Source organism: Trichosurus vulpecula, chromosome 3, assembly GCF_011100635.1.
Source record: "Trichosurus vulpecula isolate mTriVul1 chromosome 3, mTriVul1.pri, whole genome shotgun sequence".
Lineage (NCBI taxonomy): Eukaryota > Metazoa > Chordata > Mammalia > Diprotodontia > Phalangeridae > Trichosurus > Trichosurus vulpecula.
Genome location: NC_050575.1, coordinates 225,145,291 through 225,166,871, shown reverse-complemented (window position 1 = coordinate 225,166,871; position 21,581 = coordinate 225,145,291). Strand labels below are relative to the sequence as shown.

The 21,581-nt window shown below is 39.6% G+C and overlaps 1 protein-coding gene across 2 annotated transcripts in view; it reads right to left on the bottom strand.

Moving 5' to 3' along the window:
* Positions 1-21,581, bottom strand: part of BCO1 (beta-carotene oxygenase 1) — a 172,801-nt gene that overhangs the window by 9,168 nt on the left and 142,052 nt on the right. For both annotated transcript variants that reach the window (XM_036752323.1, XM_036752322.1), the window contains exons 4-9: positions 20,924-21,053; positions 13,912-14,059; positions 12,432-12,579; positions 11,210-11,430; positions 9,320-9,577; positions 3,333-3,438 (exon numbers count right to left, since the gene is read on the bottom strand). In XM_036752323.1, the coding sequence (XP_036608218.1) occupies positions 3,333-3,438; positions 9,320-9,577; positions 11,210-11,430; positions 12,432-12,579; positions 13,912-14,059; positions 20,924-21,053 (1,011 nt within the window). The remainder of the gene's footprint in view (positions 1-3,332; positions 3,439-9,319; positions 9,578-11,209; positions 11,431-12,431; positions 12,580-13,911; positions 14,060-20,923; positions 21,054-21,581) is intronic.

Genomic DNA, 21,581 nt, shown 5'->3' with positions numbered 1-21,581 from the left:
GTAAAACTGATTTATAGCTGGCCAGGATAAACTCCAGGGAAAATATAATTCATTTAAATATGATATCCAAAGGTAAACAAAACCCTCTCTGTTAATTGATTTGACTGCTGAAGAGTATTTAATAAATTAGGAAAGATATATATCTTTTGAGTGTATAAAATTATATAAGACAAACCCAATGTAGTTTAATGAGTACAAAATCACAACTGTCTTAGCTCTTTAGAAAAAAAGGAAATTCAGATCCTTGTGATTACACACATACATACACACACATTTTATGTACCTGTGTTTAAATATATTTTTATAAGTTAACAAAATCAACATTAGGCATTAGAACTAGACTGACAAATAATTTTATGAAATGTTTTTAATAAAATGTGAAGAAATACAAATGAAGGCAAGATGTCAGAGAAAATCAGAAAATCCTTCAGAAGAGACTTTAAAGGGTGAATAATCTTTCCAGCTGAGTTTCAAAAGAGGAACTTAAGGGTGCACGAGACTATTGGGTGTAGCAGGAAAGTTTCAGTGGGGGTGGGATATTGATCTGGGGAGGAGTGCCTTGCTCCATACATTAGTAATTAAGAACTCTTTCATGTACATACTTAGATAGATACCAAGGTGAGAAGCTCCTGGGAAGAATTTCTCAAGCCCCCTGGGGTGAAGAGATAATATCTTGGCTCTAATAGAGAGTATTTAGACTGAGATGATCTTCATGAAGCAAACCAGGAAACCTGATATGTTGTTACGCTAGTCTGCTAGGCTGCTACCTTTTTATATGCATTGGCTATGGCACAGGTCAAAGACAATTTCCTGATTCAGAGTGTAATCAGATTTCAAAAGCAGAACCCATGGTCCATATGCCCTCAAGAAAAGAAATAAGGCTCTGAGAGAAGAGACCTACAAAACAGGAGATTAATGGGACAGAAGGGTCGGGACTCAGGGAGATGAAAAGCCAGGGAACAAGGACTTAAGGGGACAGGAATACAAGGAGAGAAGGATAGGACATTAATTATAAAGTAGGCCTGAGACCACAAAAAAAAAAATGGAGTAAAATCGTTCATTTTTCTAAGGAATACCAAAGCCAGGTCTGACAGAAACTGTCCCAGGTATTGCTATACTTTACCAGAAGAGGGTTTGTTTTTATTGGCAAATTCAAATGTTTTGCCAAGTATGAGGCTATTAGTGACAGCATCTTATTTTCAGTGACTTCCTGCCTTTCTGGGAGTGGCCCTGCACCTGCCCACAGATCTGGGTGTTTGGTGCTTCCTGCTCAGAGAAACTGATAGTGGCTTCTTTAATGATGAAACTAAAGACTTAGGAACTCCAAGCCTCAAATACAATTTCACATTATTTCTGGTCTACATTCCAACCAAATTAGGCTAGCAGCTGTTCAATGCATGCCATCTCTTGCCTCTGTGTATTTGTGCAGGCAGAATCCACCATGCCTGGAATGCGCTCCCTTCTCCATTAGGAGAGGCAGTGGGGTATAGCACTAGTTTTAGAGTCAGAAAGACCTGGGTTCAAATCCTGTCTCAAATACTGGGCAATTAACTCTCTTAACCTCAGTTTCCTTATCTGTAAAATGGAGATAATAAGGTACCTATATCATAGGGTTGTTGTGAAGACCAAATAAGATAATGTTTGTAAAACACTTCATAAGTACTTAAAGTATTATGTAAATATGAGCTGCTGTTATTACTATTTCAACCTTTTGGAATCCTTATCTTAGCCTTAGCTAAGGGGCTACCTTCTTTACATAATATGCCCTGATCCCTTCAGCTTGAAGTATATTGATCTTCCTATAATTTTCCCAAATATTTGTCTGACCTCTCCTTTGCCACTATCACACCCTACCTTACATAATAATTCTCTGTTCACAGTAATATGTAAGTAATGAGGACAGGGATGGTTCATTTTTGTCTTTGTGTCCCCTAGTGTCTAGCACTGGGCTTTTCACGTAGCAAGTGCTTCATAAATGTTCAATTGAATTGAAGATCATGTCAGCAGCTCACTCAGACCCAGCTCATTCCTAGGAGCTGAACTGAAGCTTCCTTTTGCAAGGAACTATTTGACACCTGGGAAAATAAACTTCCGTGATTACTAGTTTGTTGGGGTTTTTCTTGTTGTTGAGGTGTTTAAAGACTAGTTCAAAGAGATATCCTAATCTACCAACTTAGGTTCCCTTCAGATTTTATTCAGACAAACTCTTCATTAGCTACATAGTTTTCATCATCTACAACATTTAATTATAGGCAGCCTTCTTCCACAGAGTAGTTCTGGGACACTATTAATTGGTATATTCTTAAGGAGCACAAATTTATTTTAATATTTGTCTAAGCAAAGAATAATTATGAAGGGAAAACTGTGACCCCCAAACCCATCATATATTGCATAGTCAAATAAACTAGAAATAATTTTTGAGTAGTTTGTTCAGGCCACTACCTTTTATTAGCACAGATAATTACTTCATTATCTCTTTTCTTCCCTGTATGCACAGGAAGGAATGGCTGAGCATGGAGAGGAGATGAACCAACCCGCATCCTCTTCTTTTTCTCTGTCAATTTCTACCCCTCTTTACAAGGCTGTATTTTATTTAGCAGGAGTATAGACTCTATCTTCACCTCAGTTTTTCACATAAAGCAGGTAGTAGATATAGAATTGCCAAATAAAAAAAGGTAAATCTGGTTCTCTGAGGTGATGGGAAAGTCCAGCCTCACCTTACTGGAGCTGTTCAATAGCACAGTAACAACAACAGCAACTTCCATTTCTGTATTGTTTAAAAGTTTACAAAATATTGCTCATAACAACCCCTTGGGGTGGACAGGGCAAGTGTTACTATCCTTATTTTATAGATGAGGAAACAGGTTGAAAGAAATAGAAATGACATACTTCAGAAACCATGACTAGTAAGGTGGGTATCTGAAGTAGGATGCGAATGTTTTCATTCTTTGGTAGTTAACCTATGGGAGTTTTTCCTTTCTGTCTTTATCTGGAAGAGGCAGTGTGGTACAGGGGCCAAGGCATTCAATTTGGAGTCCAAGGATTTCTATTCCAATTCTGGCTCTGCCACTTATTACCTCTATAGCCTTGGGCAGGTCACTTCCCCTCCCTGGGCCTCAGTTTCCTCATCTCTAAAATGAGAGGTTTGGGCTAGATGAATTCTAGGTGTTGTGAAACACAGATTTCAAGCCATATGTGCCTTCAAGGTTAGTGTGGCCCAGCTGGGTGATGATGCTGTGCTGAAATAGGGTGTAGGTTCAAAGTGAAGATGCTTCATGAAACTATAAAAATCTGTCCCCCTCACTAAATATGAGCGGAGAAAACCCATTTACCTTCACATAGTTCTTCTGCTTGGCAGTAGACTTGGTCATCTTTTTCCTTCAGAGCAGTTGCTGTTGTCGACTCAAGTTTGACTAAATTTTCACCCATTTTTGCATCCTAAAAGTGAAGAGCTATTCTATTAGAATGTTTCTTTTAGATGAAATTTACATGCATAAGAATCAGTTTTCCTTTTTAAAAAAGTCACAAGTGATCCAGCTAAAGTCTAATAGTTGTTACATTTAGAATGATAGAAATTCATTGCTAGATCATCTAATCTGGCTCTTTCATTTTACATATGGGAACTCTGATGTTCAGAGACCAAAAACTCTGCTGAATTGGTTAGTGACGGATTTTCTGACTCCTACTCTTTCCATTGTACCAGGTGGCCCACCTATTGAACGTTGCAATAAGAATAATAAAAATAATATTGAAAACTCTACTTCATAAATGCTCTGTGCTTATAAAACACCTTTCTCATAACAGTCCTGGGAGGTGGCTATGGCAAGTGTTACGATCCTCATTTTTCAAATGAGAAAAAGAAGACTCACAGAAGTTCAGTGACTTGCCCATGGTCACACAACTAGTGGATCCTAAGTTCAAACCGAGTTTTCTTGATTCTGTCATCACTCAACAAGCATTTATTAAGTGCCTACTATAGGCCAAGCACTGATTTAAGTGCTGAGAATACAAAGAAAGGCCAAAATATGATCCCTGCCCCCAGGGAGCTCATATTCTAATGGAGAAGATGAGAAAGAAACCACTACGTACATATAAGATCTATACAATGTAGATGGGAAGTCATCTTATAGGGAAGGTACTAGTGGTGGAGTAGGGAGTGGGAGTGGGGTCCCTGGCCTTTTCCATGACCCCATGTTCCCTCTGTATTACCAAATCCTTTCACTCCTAGTTATAAACCCCGGCCACCGTACCACACTGCCTCTCCCAGAAAGGTTTAATAGGTTTAATCATCACATTTTGAAGCAGCATGGCATACTGGAAAGGTCTCATTTAGGAGAGAGAATACCTGGGCTCTTCCTCTAGAACTTTAGGCAAAGTGCTTCATCTGTGTGAGCCTCAGTTCCTTATTTATAAAATAGGGAGGATAATCGGAACCTGCCTGCCTGAAGGAATATTGTGAGATCAACTGAAGTAATTTCTGTTTTAAAGCCAATCAGTCAATAAACATTTATTAAGTACCTACTGTGTGTCAGGCACTGGGCTAAGCTCTGGGGATGCAAAGGCAAAAGACAGTCCTTGATCTCAAGGAGCTCACAGTCTAATGAAGGAGACAAGATGCAAACAACTATGTACAAAAGTGTTTTATAAACTGTAGAGTGCTATGCCTGGTGTTGCTATTCTTCTATAAGTAAATCAGTGGCCTAATTCCTTTATTTTTCTCTGTACTCATGTCTCCCTGGTGGCTAACTATTCAGGGAGTCTTTCAGGCCACTAATATATGATTTACAGTAGTAAAGGCAGGAAGGGAGGATTGAGCAGGACCAATATTTGCAAAGAGGGCAAAGCAGGCATATTGTGTAGGTGCCTTCTATGGATCCACTCTGGGTGCTGGCAGCTCTGCCGCAGTTCTTGACTGCTAGGGTGGGTGATCCTGTTACCTATCAGGAATCATGAGTTGATGAGGATTTGGTAGGCAGGGGAAAGGAAGTATGGCAGTTGAATTGAAATTTGAAGTTGATGTGGCAGGTGGTTCTGCCATTAGAATTAGGTGATCTCTAAGGTCCTAGTGCTAACATTCTATGTGTATATATGAGTCATGCACTAGCTAATACCCCAATTACTTCCTTCCCTTTTCGCTAAAATTTTTGAAAAAGCTATCTACAAATTTTTTGCTATATGGGATGTATGTCTAGGAAAAGGAAGATATCAAAGGGAAATATAGGGGATGTAAAAGCAAATTATCAAATTATCAATAATATATTTCAAAAATTACATTGCCTAAACTTCTGGATTTAAAAAAATTAATTTAATTTAAATTTCTTTAAAGAAAAATGCAATGCTTCCATTTCCTTTCCTCTTATTCTCTTCTAAGCCCTCTGCAAAGTCTTCCATCTGCATTACTAAGATGAAACAACTGTCTGCACTGATCTCTTAATTGCTAGATCTAATGGCCTTTACTTAACTGGCATCTTTCTTGACTTCTCTGGAGCATCTGACAATATTGGCCATATTCTCCTGAATACTCTGTCTTCTCTGCGATTTTCCTAACTGCTTTCTCTTGGTTTTCCTTCTACCTATCTGACCACTTCTCAGTCTGTTTTTCTGGATCATTATCCGTATCACTCTCTAAACTGTGAGTGTACCCCAAAGGCTCTGTCCAGGGCCCTCTTTTCTTTTCTTTCTATACTCTCTCACTTAGTGATCTCATCAGTTCCTATGGGATGAACTATCATCTCTTTGCGGATGATTTCCAGATAGGTAGGTCCATATCTAGTCTCGAGCCCCAGTAACACATCACCAACTGCCTATTGGACATTTCAAAAAGATAAAAGAGAACTCATCTTTCCCCTAAAATCCACCCTTCTTTCAAACTTCCTTATTGTCAAGGGCTCCACTGTTCTCCTAGTCACGTAGATTCACAACCTTCACAATTCACAACACATCTCTTCTCTTCATGAACTACATATGTTCCATCCAACCATTTCAACTTCTCTCTCTCTTTACTTACCCCACACATTTAATCAGTAGCCAAATCTTGTTGTTTCTATCTTCACATCTCTTGCACGTGTCCCCTTCTCTGTACTCACACAGCCACCACGCTAGTTCAGGCCCTTAATTACTTCTCACCTGAACTATTACATGTATTGTCCCTGCTTCAAGTCTCTCCCCGTTCCAAACTACACTCTACCCATATGCCAAAATGTTTTTTCCTAAAACACAGATGTGATCATGTCAAACCCTCCCCTCTCCTTCCCCCCACCTCCATAAACTCTAGTACTCTATATTACCCCTAGGGTCAAATATAACCTTTTTTTTATTTAAAGCTCTTCACAATCTAGCCTTTCCTACCTTCTCAATCTTCTTGTGCATTACTTCCCTCCATTCACTTTACAATTTAGCCATACTAGCTACTCTATTCTTTCTATTCATTGCACACAATACTCACTCTCTCATCTCCATGACTTTATACTGATTGTCCCCCATGCTGGAATATTTTTCTTCCTCATTTCTTCCTCTTACAATCTCTGGCTTCCTTCAAGATTCAACTCCAGTGTCACTTTTATTAAGCTCCTACGAGGTACCAGACTTTCTGCTAGGAGATACAAATACAAAAGTGAGACAGTCCCTGCCCTCAAGGAGCTTATATTTCACAAGGGAACATTCAGCAAGATAGGCCTTTCCCTCTAGAGTCACTTTTATCTCCTTTGTATGTATGTTGTATAACTGATATATGTGCATGTTGTTTCCCCCATTAGAATGTAAATTCCTTGAAAATAGGGACTTTTTCACTGTTTCTTTGTATCCACAATACTTAGCACAGATGCTGACACACAATACTGTCTTAATAAATGCTTGTTGATTAATCCACTGTGTTCGTGTCCCTCATTCTTGGTGTACTTTTAGGCTAATTTCTAAAGCCTAGGTCTGACTGTTATTTCCATGCTCAAGAAGCTTCAGTGGCTCCCCATTGCTTTTAAGTAAAAATACAAATTCCTCTGCTAGGCATATAAAACCTTTCAACTATCTGGCTCCAGCTTCTCTTTCCAGGCTGATTAGACATCTCTTCCCTTCATGCACTATATATGTTCCATCCAAACTGGCCTACATGCTGTTTCCTGTACATGACATCCTGTCTCCTGCCTACCTGCCTTTGCAGGCTGTCCCTATGCCTTGAATGCTCTCCCTCTTTACCTCTGCCTCCTGGAATCCTTACCTTCTTTAGGAGGTCTTTCCTGATTCCCCCCAACTGTTAGGGCCACCCTCCAAATCACTACATGTATGTACACACATTTTTGTATGTACTTGTATCTGCAAACATGTTGAATTTCCCTTGTGAAAGATAAGCCCTTGAGAGCAGGGACTGTCTCATTTTTGTATTTGTATTCCCTAGTAGAATGTCTGGTACCTCGTAGGAATTTAATAAATGCTTGTTGATTGATTATCTGATATAAGCTGTACAATACTACACACAAGAATCACTGTTGATCCTAGACTTTCTAATTGATAGAGGTTCCTGTGTCATATCCATTGAAGAGTCTGAGAAAATACCAACTATAAGACCCATGATAATCTGCCCTTCCTTACCCCAACCCCTCTACTCATTATCACCTTGAAAAACTCCTTGCCCTCCCCTAAAATCTTCAACAAGGAATAAGTTCTCCAGAGATCTATAAATTAGATCATTATGTGTGAGCCCTTTATTTGTTGCTCAATTCATTTCAATAAAAAGTTGTTACTATGTATCCCCTGTGTGCTTCAAAGTTAAGCTCAATGTAATATAGTCACAGACCTCCAGCTGCATTTCCCAAACTTGATTTTCAAGGTGTAGGTCTACATAGTCATATTGGAACCACAGCTCAAAACCAGTCAGGCAACTTATGGGACAAAATGGGACTTTTCTATATAAGCAGCAATAAAAATAACTTGGACTCTTTCTGATGGTAATAGGTGGTAAGTGGCTTGGTCAAGCCCTAATAAACACAAAAAAGTCTCACGCATTTTTCTTAGGATAGCAACGGAAGGATAAAAGTTCCAGATCTTTATGTCAAAATCGCATGAAAAAGTAGGTGTGATTTCCTTGAGGTTTTAAACAGGACTACTTAAAAGTGTCTATGTTTCTACATTTGAAAAAAGCCATCAAATATGCTGAGTTCATTTTCTTATATTTGAGTTCAAGTGGCCCCCTTCTTGTAATTCTGCCTTGAAGGGGATGGGAGGATCCCCCAGGCAGCCGCCAGGATTTTGGCCTAGTTATAACCCCACTTCACAATGAGCCCTTCAGTAGGAGTGTAGACAAGCCAGTTCTGTGGAGTGTCTGTACATGTCTGCCCTGCCCTGCCTCTCCCCTGCTCTGCCTCAGCCTGGCTCTACCCTGCCCTGGACACCTCCACATATCCCCATGTAAACATGTTCAAGGGTGCCAGGGGTATCTGTCCTTCTACACCTTTGTTCTGACCTCAATTGGTCTGCACATTCAGGGGATCTAGGACAATGAGTAATTGTGTGTGTGTGTGTGTGTGTGTGTGTGTGTGTGTGTGTATGTGCATTACCCAATTTTTCTAAGAAATGTTCCTCTGTGAAAATGTTTCCTTGGCGAAAGCATAGCTAATTATTATTTGCAGAGATCCAGCCCCCAAATGGGCAAGTTCCCCTTCCTTTCTCTGATCTTCACCTCAGTTTCCTGATCTAAAAAATGAGAGGGTTGGACTTGATGGCTTGTGAAATTCTTTCATTCTTAAATCCTATGGCCCCATAAGAACATTTTTGAGAGAGGATGATAGATATGTCTATCATCATTCAACCAAGATGTCTTTAGATAGAATTGAGCCATGGGAACCTTGTTTGGCAAAGTGAGGCCACGTACATGATTTATGCATTCTATTTTAAGTTGCAGATTGACCTTTTCTTTGACAGAATAAAAAAAAAAGGTTGAGAAGACACTTTTATCAGAAGACAAACATTCCAAAATGACTAAGGCAATTCTCTTTTCAGGATTTTTTCCTCTTTGAACTAGAAATAACATTTTCTGTTTCATCAGTCATCATGGACAAAGAATTTATACTCTGTTATCTAGCCTCTCAGTGCTTAGCTAGATTGGTCCTTGGTCAGTAGTCTAGCTCTGGCTTCATAATTGAAACTTTTCTAACTTAGTAGAACCTGTTAAGTGTTTTCCTTAGTTGGCATAGCCTTCAAGAACTCAAGCTCACCTTCATACCATAATGAGGCATAGAAAGAGGACTTTTGTGGAGGTAGAAAGTTACTTACTTTTAAAAATCCATTTCACTAGTTTTTTGGTTGTTTTATTTTTTAATCACACTACCTTGTCCACCTGAAGAGGAACGACAAATCTCTTGAGGGATGGTATGGAAGTAAGTTTAGAGTTCTGCTCAAAGTATTGATTCAAGTTTGCCAAATAGAAGAGCTGATAAAGACTATGGTCCCTGTAGGAAATGACATCAAACACGATATGGCCATCTTCTTCATAGGCATTTACATGATGGAAGACAACCATGGGATCAGCATAAAACTTGGTCATCAGGATCCGTCTTGTCCTTCGGTCAATGATGTGAATGTAAGTCTGAAAGAAGATGGACATAAAACATTGGTAAGCAAAAGATGTGGGTTTTCCCATGATCCCATGAATCTAGGTGGCAAGTAATGTTTGTTAAATTTCCATGCCACACCACCCCAAACCTCCCTTTGAAGATGATCTTAGGGTAGTGTTTGCTTTCATGCTGAACATGAGGATTCCCTAAGAAGATACTGAGCAGAATTTCATTTCATTAGAGTACTCTTGCCTTGCCCCCACCCTCAGGTCACTGGAGTCACTCCATACATTTCTCATCCTCTCATCTCTATATCTCAATCCCATGTTTAACATTTACTACTTATCGAGTGATGTGTCGGGGGAAGGAATTCCAACACTTGGAAAAGTCTCCTTTTGGAATTTCCTCATAGGTCATTTGCACATGTTTGCACACTGGAGTTGTCTCATATATTTGTTTATTCTTTGTGTTTTTACTTTTCACTAGCCTCCTTGCCTGATTATCCTGGATTAACCAAAAAGTTTGAGGTGGGAGAAGTGGTAGTTTTGTTTTCTCATAGGCTAGTTCTAGACTGTCCCCCCATACCTCTTCCCTTTCCTCTTTTCCTCCCCACTTTCTTGTTTTTCTCTTCCCTTTTCTTTCTCCATCCTCAGAACCAAGCAATGCACAGGGGAGTGTGCATATATGTGGTTGGGGGGAGGGTCAGGCTGGGGAGAGTGTGGTCAGATTTGTCAGTAGCTATGATGGGAAGCAGTTTCAGTTCCTTTTATGTTCCATGTCATGACCTCATGATCTGGGTTTACTCGAGTAATTTGAGAAACATTTCTCTTCTGATATACAAATTCAGCCTTTAGGCCCCCTCTGATGTTTTCTGCTTGACATGGGCTGTTAAGCTGAGTAGCTTCTACCCATTTCTATGGCAATTCGATTCAACAAACATTTATTAAGTACTTGTGTGCAATGAATGTTTATTGAAATGAATTGAATTGCAAGGTGCCACAGTCAGATAAAAATGGCATGACCTCTGTCCTCAGGGAACTTACATTCATCTGTATGCAGGAAGAAAGAAATTCAGGAAGCCATAGGACCCATATTCTGACTTGCCATTCCCTACTGAGAGTAGGTGGATAGGGAAGTGCCTGAGCCCTTCAGGGACTCTACTTGGTAAACATCTGCTGTGGACACAACCATATTTTATTTGGCTTCCTTCCCGTCTCAGCTCCAACCACATCCTGCCTTCTACTTGGTCTGCCAGGCCAGAGGCCTGGGTGGAAGGGGCCAGTGGGTAGGCTAGAATGTGTTGGGAAAGCTGAAGTGGCAAAGGGAACAGAAGGAAGGAAGCAAGCAAGCAAGCATATTTACTAAGTGCCTACTGTGTGCCAGGTACTTTACAAATATGATCTCATTTGATCCTCTCAACAACCCTGGGAGGTAGGTGCTATCATTATCACCATTTCACAGATGAAGAAACCGAGGCAGACAAGTTAAGTGACTTGTCCAGCTAGGAAGTGTCTGAGAGGCTGGATTTGAACTCTGGTCTTCTTTATTCCAGGCCCAGTGCTCTCTCCACTGGGCCACCTCACTGGCCTGGCTCTCTTTGGAATGTCTGCTGGGATTGCTGATGCCCCACTGGCAGGTGCCTGTGATCATAGAATGTGATGTACCTTGTCTTCTTCATGGAAGGTAATGCAGGAAGCCCAGTTTGTGCCTCGAATGTAGGCAGTGGCCATCTTTAGAATATCCAATTTAAAGGGCTGCTCTAGGAAAATGATGTAGTTTTCAGTAACTCCAAAACTGTGGTAGTAGCTTGGGCTGAGAAGAGAGCGGGATGGGATAGAGCAGATGACTTCCAGGTGTTTTAAGTTGTTTTTCTTCTTTTTTTCCTCTAAAGAAAAATTCCCAAAATGTCAGTCCATATTCATAGCACACTACATAATTAGAACACATGCATAGGGTCACATAGGGTGTTAGTTTCCCACTGTCTCCATTGTAAAGGAAATTAGGCTGAGAATCCTAAGACTTCTGCTACAAATAGAACCACAGAATTTCAGTGTGGGCTGGAAGGAGTCTCTTCCCCTCTGACTCTCAGTTCTCTCCTCTATAAAATGAGGGTGTTAAACTATGAATTGCTGAGGTGGTCCCTTCCCAGTCTAGAGCCCTTGATTCTAAGTGTCTACAGTATTTTTTCAGCTCTAGTCAGGTAAGTTCACAACTCACCCCACTCTGAAGGAAGACCAGGAGACATCCCTACAAGGAAGCCTTGGGCTTGGCACAGAATATGCCTATGCTAGGCAATGAAACTAACAGATATGTGCAAGGGGCCTGACAGGAGAGGGGTGGGAAGGTAGTTATTAAGATGGTTTCTGTGGTGAGGCCAGGAGCGGGCCTCTGAGCTTCCTTATGCACTCTCAGGGAGCAGTGCTACCATATAACCAGGAGTCAGGTTTCAGGCAGCAGCTAAGGCATATTTAATCACACCCAGGTATCAGTGAAAAGTAGGGGTGGGGTTGGGGACAATTTAGTGAAAGAGGACCTTTCTTCCTTTAGCACCCAGATGTTGGTTCCAGAACTGTCCCTGCTATCATGATGCTATCATAGGATCCTAAGAGTTAGAGCTGGAGAGGACCTTAGAGACCACCTGGTTGAGGATAATAAGGCCTGATATATCAGAGAATCTCAGAATCACAAGGTTAAAGGGGACCTCTGAGGTCACGAAGTCTAAACCAAAACAAGGGAAAGAACTTCTTGTTATTAGAGGAGGAAAATGATGAAGCAGTCTGACTGAGTGTCACATGCTAATAAAATCCTCAGAAAAGAATCCTAGGGCAGATTTTTCATTCCTGATTATTGGTGATGGAAGAGAAGCTGCTCATCAGGAATCCATACCTGGTGTTGTGGGAGGTATTTTAAACACCAAATACTTAGTTTTTCCCTTGTCAACTATGGATGTGCCCATGTTGAGAACATTCCCTTGAGCATCATAGTGAGGATGAGAAGTTGCCACATTTACAGCTGCATAATTACGGTAATCAACCTGCAAAATACCATACAACATGTTGGTCAACAGAATGAACATTCATATGCAATCTGGGTCAAATGACCTTCTGGGAAACACAAATAAATGCATGCAGCAAAATCCTGATAAACCAGAAGAGGTTTGGAAATAGGCATTAGTCCTGCCGCCTAGTACAAGTTGTATAAAGGGTGAAAATACTGAGGAACAGGTCACTTCTTGTTCTCTGACTATCCTCAATGATCTGACTGAATCAGGAATAGAGGTAGGTACCTCATTGGTCTCAGCAACTGCCTGGGGATCTGAGGATTATTGTGTTAATCCTGACTCTACTGGGCTTCAGTTATTTCTGGTTAATTCTGGTTAATTTCTGCCAACTGAATTTCCTGCAGGCATAAATCGTCAGGTTCTCCTCATAGGCTGACAGGGAAGTAAAGACTTGCAGATGTCAGTTCACTAAAATTGTTGAATCAGAAACACTGCTGCTGTCCCCACAGGAAGGCCCTGCATTGATGGCTGTGGGGCAGAAGAGACTGAACTAGAATGTCTCAACTCTCTTCCAATTATAATAGTTGCTTACCAAGGCCACAAGACCCTCCCAAAATTCTTTATTAGGATCAAGGACTTAGAGTTGAAAAGGGTCCCTAAAGGCCCTCTAGTCTAGCCCCCTCATTTTACTGATAAGGAAACTGAGGCTTAAAGAGATTAAGTAACTTGTTCCATAGTCTAGAAATCACTAGAAAATGTGACATTTTTAGATTTGAACCCAGGTCTTCCTGACTACAATTCTAAGAAGAAGAACATAGCATTACATTGATAAAAACCACTCTCTTTAAAGAACTTCCCAGGGGCATTGTAGAAGTACCCGAACTTGGAGCTAGTCCTGGAGAAAAGGATGAAGCATTTGTCTATGGGTCAGAGGAACTGTGTGACTGCTTTTATACTGGCTAGAAAGTTAGTTTGGCTTCCCTACCACACTCGTGCTCATTACTCAGATTCATAGACATTCAGAGCTGGAAGAGATCTTGGAGATCATCTTGTTTAATCCCCTCCTTTGACAAAAGAGGAACTGATCAATGAGTACAGTGATTTGGCCAAGGTCCTTCTGAGTTAATGGCAGAACCAGAATTCGATCTCAGGTCTCCTGTAACACACTCCAACAGACTAGACCAATGCCTTCAGGCCATATGCTTCTGGAAACCAGGCTGCAGGGCCATGGAGTCACATCTCTATACTCTAAGGTTATGGTCAGTCTCTTCAGATCCAAGGAAGCTCAATCAGAACACTTTCTTATTGAGTTAGAGCTTGGAGGGCAAAGACAAGCATTGCTGTTGATTTGAAATTCATAGCTACCTTCTCCAGGGTCTCCAGAGTTTCTGGATTGATTTTCCTAATGTAATTTGTCTCCGTAGTAGCATAGAAGTCCTCTCCACATTTCATGATGTTGATTAGGCAGTTATCGGTGAAGTCTGGAATAGTGTGGGACAAGTAGGAAAACGCTCTGGGGAGAGAAAGAAGAAATAATTTCATTCTACATTCCTCTGCTTTAACCATTTAGCACAGAGAAGAGATTTCAGAGTCTACTGTAACTACTGTGCTCAGGAAGAGTAGTTTCCTGGGACATTTCCCTAGCTAGCAGTCTGGTCTGATGGGTGGAAGCTAGAAAGCACAGTGCCTCTCACAAAGCTGAGAAAAGCTAAAGAGGTATCCAGGAGTACAAGGTACTAAGAAATCACAGAATTCTACTCTCCACTGCTTGTAGAAAGACAATCTAGTACAGTGGAAAAGTGTATAGGATGTAGAACCAGAGATTTAGAGCTGGAACTTTAGTGGCCATCTAGTCCCATGCTCATCATTTTACAGGTCATGAAGCTGCAGTGTGGAGAGTGGAAATGACTTGACCAAGGTCACATAGTAGCAAAAGTTTGTCAGTATTTAACTCATGCCTTTTGGCTCTAAATCTAGGGCTCTTTCCACTTATATTATTAGAGGAATTGGATTTGAATCCTAGATCTGGAAGGGCACATCCTTAGCCCTCGAGCTTTAGCTTCCTCCTCTGTAAAATGAGGGGTTTGATCTAGATGAGTCCTAAGGTCTCATTATGTGTATTTCAGCTTTCAATCCTTCTGCTGGTGGAGACTGTAACAGAAGTCACCTAACCATGAGAGGCAGTTTGGTACATTTGAAAGAATGATGACTCTAAAATCAAAGGACTAGGTTTTAAATTATGTCATTGCCACTTATTATTTGTTTGGCTTTGGGCATCTCTTCACCTCTGGGCTGGGTTGTATTAGTTAGTCAAATATTGCTTCTGCCTCTAGGTCTATGATCCAGTATCCTTCAATTCAATCCAACAAACATTCATTAATGTCAACGTCAAAAACTGTGTTAGACAGAAACAAAAACAGCAACAAAGAAAAAACCCAAAACTAACCTGGTCCTCAAGGAACTTACATTCTGCTGGGGAGGAGGTAGAGAGGAAGCAGGAGAGGATACAACATATACATAAGCAAGTAAATACAAAGTAAGTTCATGAGACAAAGAATGCTAATTACATTAGATCAGGAAACATTTTTGGTAAGAGGTGACCTTTGACAGAAAGTAGGGGTTCTATAAAATGAAGGTAAGTATGAAATGTAGGCACAGGGAATTGCATGTGTAAAGGAAGGAAATTGAAGGGGAGCCATAGTGTGGAGGGCTCTAAATTTTTTAAATTAATTTATTTTTAGTTTATAACATTCAGTTCCACAAACTTTTGAGTTTTAAATTTTCTTACCCCTCCTCTCCTCCTCCCTCCCCAAGACAGCATGCAATCTGATATAGGCTCTACATATACATTCATATTAAGCATATTTTCACATTAGTCATGTTGTAAAATAGAATTATAACCAATGGAATGAACCATGAGAAAGAAGAAACAAAACAAAAAAAGGGAAAGAGCAAATAGCATACTTCAATCTGCATTCAGACTGTAATTCTTTCTCTGGATGTGGATAGCATTTTCCATCATGAGCCTTTTGGAGTTGTCTTAGAACCTTGCATTACTGAGAAAATCTGAGTCTATCAAAGTCATTACGCAATGTGTCTGTAACTGTGTACAATGTCCTCCTGGTTTTGCTCCCCTCACTCAGCATCAGTTCATATAAGTCTTTCCAGGTTTTTCTGAAGTCTGCCTGCTCATCATTTCTTATAGCACAATAGTATTCCATTACATTCATATGCCACAACTTGTTCAGCCATTTCCCAATTGATAGGCATCCCCTTGATTTCCAATTCTTTGCCACCACAAAAAGAGCTGCTATACATATTTTTGTACATATGGGTCCTTTTCCCATTTGTATGATCTCTTTGGGATACAGCCCTAGAAGTGGTATTGCTGGGTCAAAGGGATGCACATTTTTATAGCCCTTTGGGCAAAGTTCCAAATTGCTCTCCAGAATAGTTACATCAGTTCACAACTCCAATAATGCATTAGTGTTCCAATTTTTCCACATCTCCAGCATTTATAGTTTTCCTGTTTTGTCATGTTAGCCAATCTGACAGGTGTGATGTGATACCTAAGAGTTGTTTTGATTTGCATTTCTCTAATCAATAGTGATTTAGAGCATTTTTTCATATGACTATAGATATCTTTAATTTCTTCCTTTGAAAACTGCCTGTTCATATTGTCTGAACATTTATCAACTGAGGAATGACTTGTATTCTTATAAATTTGACACAGTTCTCTATATATTTTAGAAATGAGGCCAGAGACACTGGTTGTAAAAATTCTTTCCTAGTTTTCTGTTTCCTTCCTAATCTTGGTTGCATTGGCTTTGTTTGTACAAAAATTTTTCAATTTAATGTAATCAAAATTATCCATTTTGCATTTCATAATGTTCTCTATCTCCTCTTTGGTCATAAATTCTTCCATTCTCCATAAATCTGACAGGTAAACTATTCCTTGCTCTCCCAGCTCAGCCTTTATACCTAAATTGTGTACCCATTTTGACTTTATTTTGGTATATGGTGTATTGTATATGGGTCTATGCCCAGTTTCTGCCATACTATTTTTCAGTTTTCCCAGCAGTTTTTGTCAAATAGTGAGTTCTTATCTCAGAAGCTGGAGTCTTTGGGTTCATCAAACAATAGATTACTTTGGACATTGACTACTGTGTCTTGTGTACCTAATCTATTCCACTGATCCATCACTCTATTTCTTAGCCAGTACCAAGTAGTTTTGATGATTGATGATTTCTAACATAAGATCTGGTATGGCTAGGCCACTTTTCCTAGCATTTGTTTTCATTAATTCCCTTGATATTCTGGACCTTTTGTTCTTCCAGATGAATTTTGTTGTTATTTTTTCTAGCTCCATAAAATAATCTTTTGGTAGTTTGCTATGGCACTGAATAAGTAAATTATTTTAGGTAGAATCGTTATTTTTATTATATTAGCTTGGCCTACCCACGAGCAACTGATATTTTTCCAGTTATTTAGATGTGACTTTATGTGTGTGAAAAGTGTTTTGTAATTATGTTCATATAGTTCCTGGGTTTGTTTTGGCAGGTAGACTCCCAAATATTTTATTATATCTACAGTAACTTTAAATGGAATTTCTCTTTCTATCTCTTGCTTTTGGGTTTTGTTAGTAGTATATAGAAATGCTGAGGATTTATGTGGGTTTTGCAACTTTGCTAAAGTTATTTATTATTTCAAGTATTTTTTTTACTTGATTCTCTTAAGTATATCATCATATCATCTGCAAAGAGTGATAACTTTGTTTCTTCTTTGCCTATTTTAATTCCTTCAATTTCTTTTTCTTCTCTGATTGCTAAAGCTAACATTTCTAGTACCATATTGAATGGAGAGCTCTAAGTTGCAGGTTGAAAAGTTTGTTTAAACTCAAGATATTAAGTACATAGTCACTGGACATTGTTGAGTAAGAGATTAACATGGTCAGATCTTTGTTTTTAGGAATACAAATTTGGCATCTGTATAGACTAAATTAAAGATTGCTAGTGTTTAGTCATTTCAGTCATATCCAACTCTTTGTGACCCCATTTGGGATTTTCTTGGCAAAGAATCTGGGGTGGTTTGCCATTTCATTTTCCAGCTCATTCTACAGATGAGGAAATTGAGGCAAACAGGGTTAGGTAACATACCCAGGATCACATAGCTAGTGGGTGTCTAAGGTGAGATTTGAACTCAGGAAAATTAGTCTTCCTGACTCCAGGCCCAGCACTCTTTCCACTGTGCCACCTAGCTGCCCCTAAATTGAAAATAGGAAAAACTAACAGGAGAGAGAAGAATTGGGGATTTATTGCAATAGTCCAGGTGCGAGATGATGAGAGCCTACATTAGGGGAGAAGATGTGTAAATGGGGAGAAAAGGACAAATTCAAAGGATACTGTGGAGGAAGAATCAACAATAACAGCTAGCATTTATATAGCATTTTAAGGTTTGCAAAGCACTTTACAATATCTCATTGTATCCTCACAACAACCCTTCAAGGTAGGTGCTATTATTGTCCCCATTTTACAGATTCTTCATCTGAATTGCTCCAACTGAAGCAGACAGAGGTTAAATTACTTGCCTGAGGTCATAGAGCTAGTAAAAGTCTAAGTCAAGATTTGAACTCAGGTTTTCCTTACTCCAAGTGCAACACTCTATCCATTGATACCTACTGCCTCCCATTATCTGGCAATCGATTGGATGTGGGGAGTGAAATAGTCAAGGATGACTCCAAGGTTTTGAAGCTGAATGATTGGAAGAATGATGATGCCATTAACAGAAATAAGGAAAGTGAGAGTAGGGATGAACTGAGGGGAAAATATAATATGTTCTATTTTGGACATGTTGAGTTTGAGATGACTGTGGGGTGTGAAGATAGAGATATATAACTGTGAGTTGGTAATGTGAGACTGGAGTTCAGGAGAGAGATGAGGGCTAGATATATAGGATTGGGAATCCCCTGCATAGAGATGATAGCCCAGATGAGTTCACCAAAGGAGAGAGTACAGAGACTGAATAGAAGAGAGCCCAGGACAGAGCCTTGGGTGATGCCCACGCTTATTGGGAGAGAGGAGGAAGATCGAGCAAAGTAACTGAGGAGGAACAGGAAGTCATGTAGGGGACAAAACCAAAGAGAAAAGTGATAGAGAAGCCAACTGAGGGCAGTGTCCAGGAGGAGGGAGTGATCAATAGGACCAGAGGGTACAGAGAGGTCAAATATAATAAGAAGAGAGGAAAACGATTGTATTTTGAGATTGTTGGTAACCTTAGACAGAGCAGTTTCAATTGAATGATGGAGTAGAAAGCTAGGTTATAAGGGATTAAGAAGTAAAATGTGAGTAAATGGAGTCAATGAGTATAGACTACCCTTTCTGGTGGTTTGGCTGTGAAAGAGAGAGGACATAAAAGATGATAGTTTAAAAGGGAATGGCAGGTCCAAGTGGTGGATTATTTTTTAAAGGATGGAAGCTACCTGGGTGTGTTTATAGGTATAGACAAAGTAGCCCATGGGAAAGAGACATGGAGGACAAGAGTAAGAAAGGGAATGATTGATGCTCCTAGAAGAGACTGATATGACTAGGATCAAGAGTAAAAGAGTGGTTGGTCTAATGAGACTTCAGTGCATTGTTGGTGGAGTTGTGAGCTGATTTAACCATTCTGTAGAGCAATTTGGAACTATGCTCAAAGGGCTAGAAAACCATGCATACCTTTTGACCTCGCAATACCACTACTAGGTCTGTATTCCAAAAGAGATAAAAAACCCAAAAAAAGAAAAAGGACTAATATGAACAAAAATATTTATAGCAGCTTTTTTTCTTGGGATAAAGAATTAGAAGTTGAAGGGAAGTCCATCAATTGGGGAATGGCTGAACAAGTTGTGGTACGTGACTATGATGGAACACTATGGCACTATAAGAAATGATGAGTAGGATGCTCTCAGAAAAACCTGGAAAGACTTGCATGGGCTGATGCAAAGGGAAATGTACTGTGTACAAAGTAACAGTAATATTGTTAAGATGATCAATGACTTCACTATTCTCAGCAAAACAATGATCCAAGACAACCCTGAAGGACTTATGATAAAAAATGCTATCTATTCCCAGAGAAAGAAGTGGTGGTGTCTGAATATAGATTGAAGCATACTTTTAAAAAAAACTTTATTTTTCTTGAGTTTTTTTTTTGTATCTATGTTTTCTTTCACAATGTGACTATTATGGCTATGTTTTGCTTGACTACCCAGGTATAACCTATATCGAATTGCTTGCCTTCTCAATGGGGATGGGGGAGGTGGGGAGGGAGGAAGAGAATTTGAAACTCAAAGTTTTAAAAACAAATATTAAAAATTGTTTTTACATGTACCTGGGGAAAAATAAAATACTAAATAAAAGCTAGAAAACAAAAACAAAAGAGTGGTTGGTCTTGGCAAGAAGAAAGAGGAGGAAGGGAGAGAACAGGGGATGATGAAGAAGGATTTTGAAATGTGAAGTAGGATAGAAGAGGGAACTCCCTTTAGATGAACTCTCTTTTTCCAGTAAAGGAGGAAATGCGATTCTCTGCCTCTACACTTAGGTCGTCCTACCCAAAAGCCCTACTATTATTTAATTATGCCCTATGTTTGAGAGCCATGTGATCAGGAGTCTGGGAAAGATGTAGCTAGCTACCTCTTGGCAGATCTTGCCAACTGTTGCCATCTCAATTCTGCTCTTTATTACTTGTATTACAAGTTACTTCACTCTGGGTCTCTAATTCTTCATCTTTAATGTGAGTAGCATGGAAAGATTACTTTATTTGGAGTCATAGGATCCAGGTTCAGTTTCCAGGTTACTTCCTATCTGGGTAACCATGTGCCAGTCAACACCCTTTCATCAGCCCTTAGTTTCCTCATGTGCAAAATGAAGGGGGTAGAACAAAGTGATATTTCGGAACTCTATGAATCTATGTTCCCTGGCTGCTCAAGCTCCCTTCACAAGTGCTTCGGGCCAGATTTGAAAGCAGGTCTTCCAGACTCCGGGCCTTGGCTCTTTATCCAGTATGCCAACCTAGCTATCTCTAAGAAGGCTTCCATGTATGTAATTGAGACATCTATCATATTAACCTCAACTTAAATGTTTGTAGAATTGAATTGACTGTTTTCCAGTAGCCCTATTGGCAGTCACTAGTCTGATAGATAAGAATTTATCCCATGCCTAAAGGGCCCTGGGGTTACAAATCTAAAATACTGTGATAGTGTGGTTTTAATAGATGGTACAGACAAAGGAAGGACAGAAGACCTACAAAGCAAGATAGGAAAGAATAGGCAGAGGAGCGAAAAAGAGTTGTTTTAACAGTGAGAGCTTCTGAAAGCAGATCACAATTTAAAACAGGTAGTTACTTGGAAAATATATTTTTGCAGGGATCTGGATAAGCCATAGTTCCAAACTCTGACACCACAATCCTGTTGGCTTCAATATTGGAATTGTAGGTGTCACTTCGGAGGTATTTACTTCGGTAATAAACTTCACCTAGAACAGAAGCAACAGAATCTGTTTAGACCCAGATTGTTTTCACTGCTTCAAAACTTGTTTTAGTTATTTCCTTTCCATTATGCCTTAGCCCAATGTACCAAGAAATGTTTGTTTTTGTGTCCTCAGAGCCTCGAATAATGATAATAATTTATAATAACAGAATAATAATAATTTATATAATGCCTACTATGTATATGGCACTGGGTAAAGTGCCTTAAAAATATTATCTTATTTGGTTCTTACAGTAACCTTGGGGGGTGGGTAGGGGTAGGTGCTATTGTTATCCCCATTTTACAGATGAGCAAACTGAAGTGGATAGAGGTTAAATGACTCACCCAGAGTCACAAAAATCACAAGTGCTTAGGGCCAGATTTGAAAGCAGGTCTTCCAGACTCCGGGCCTTGGCTCTTTATCCAGTATGCCAACCTAGCTATCTCTAAGAAGGGTTCCATGTATGTAATAGGCATATAAATAAATGTTGAATTGGACTAAATTCAGTGCTACTCTTGCAGTTTTATATCCAAC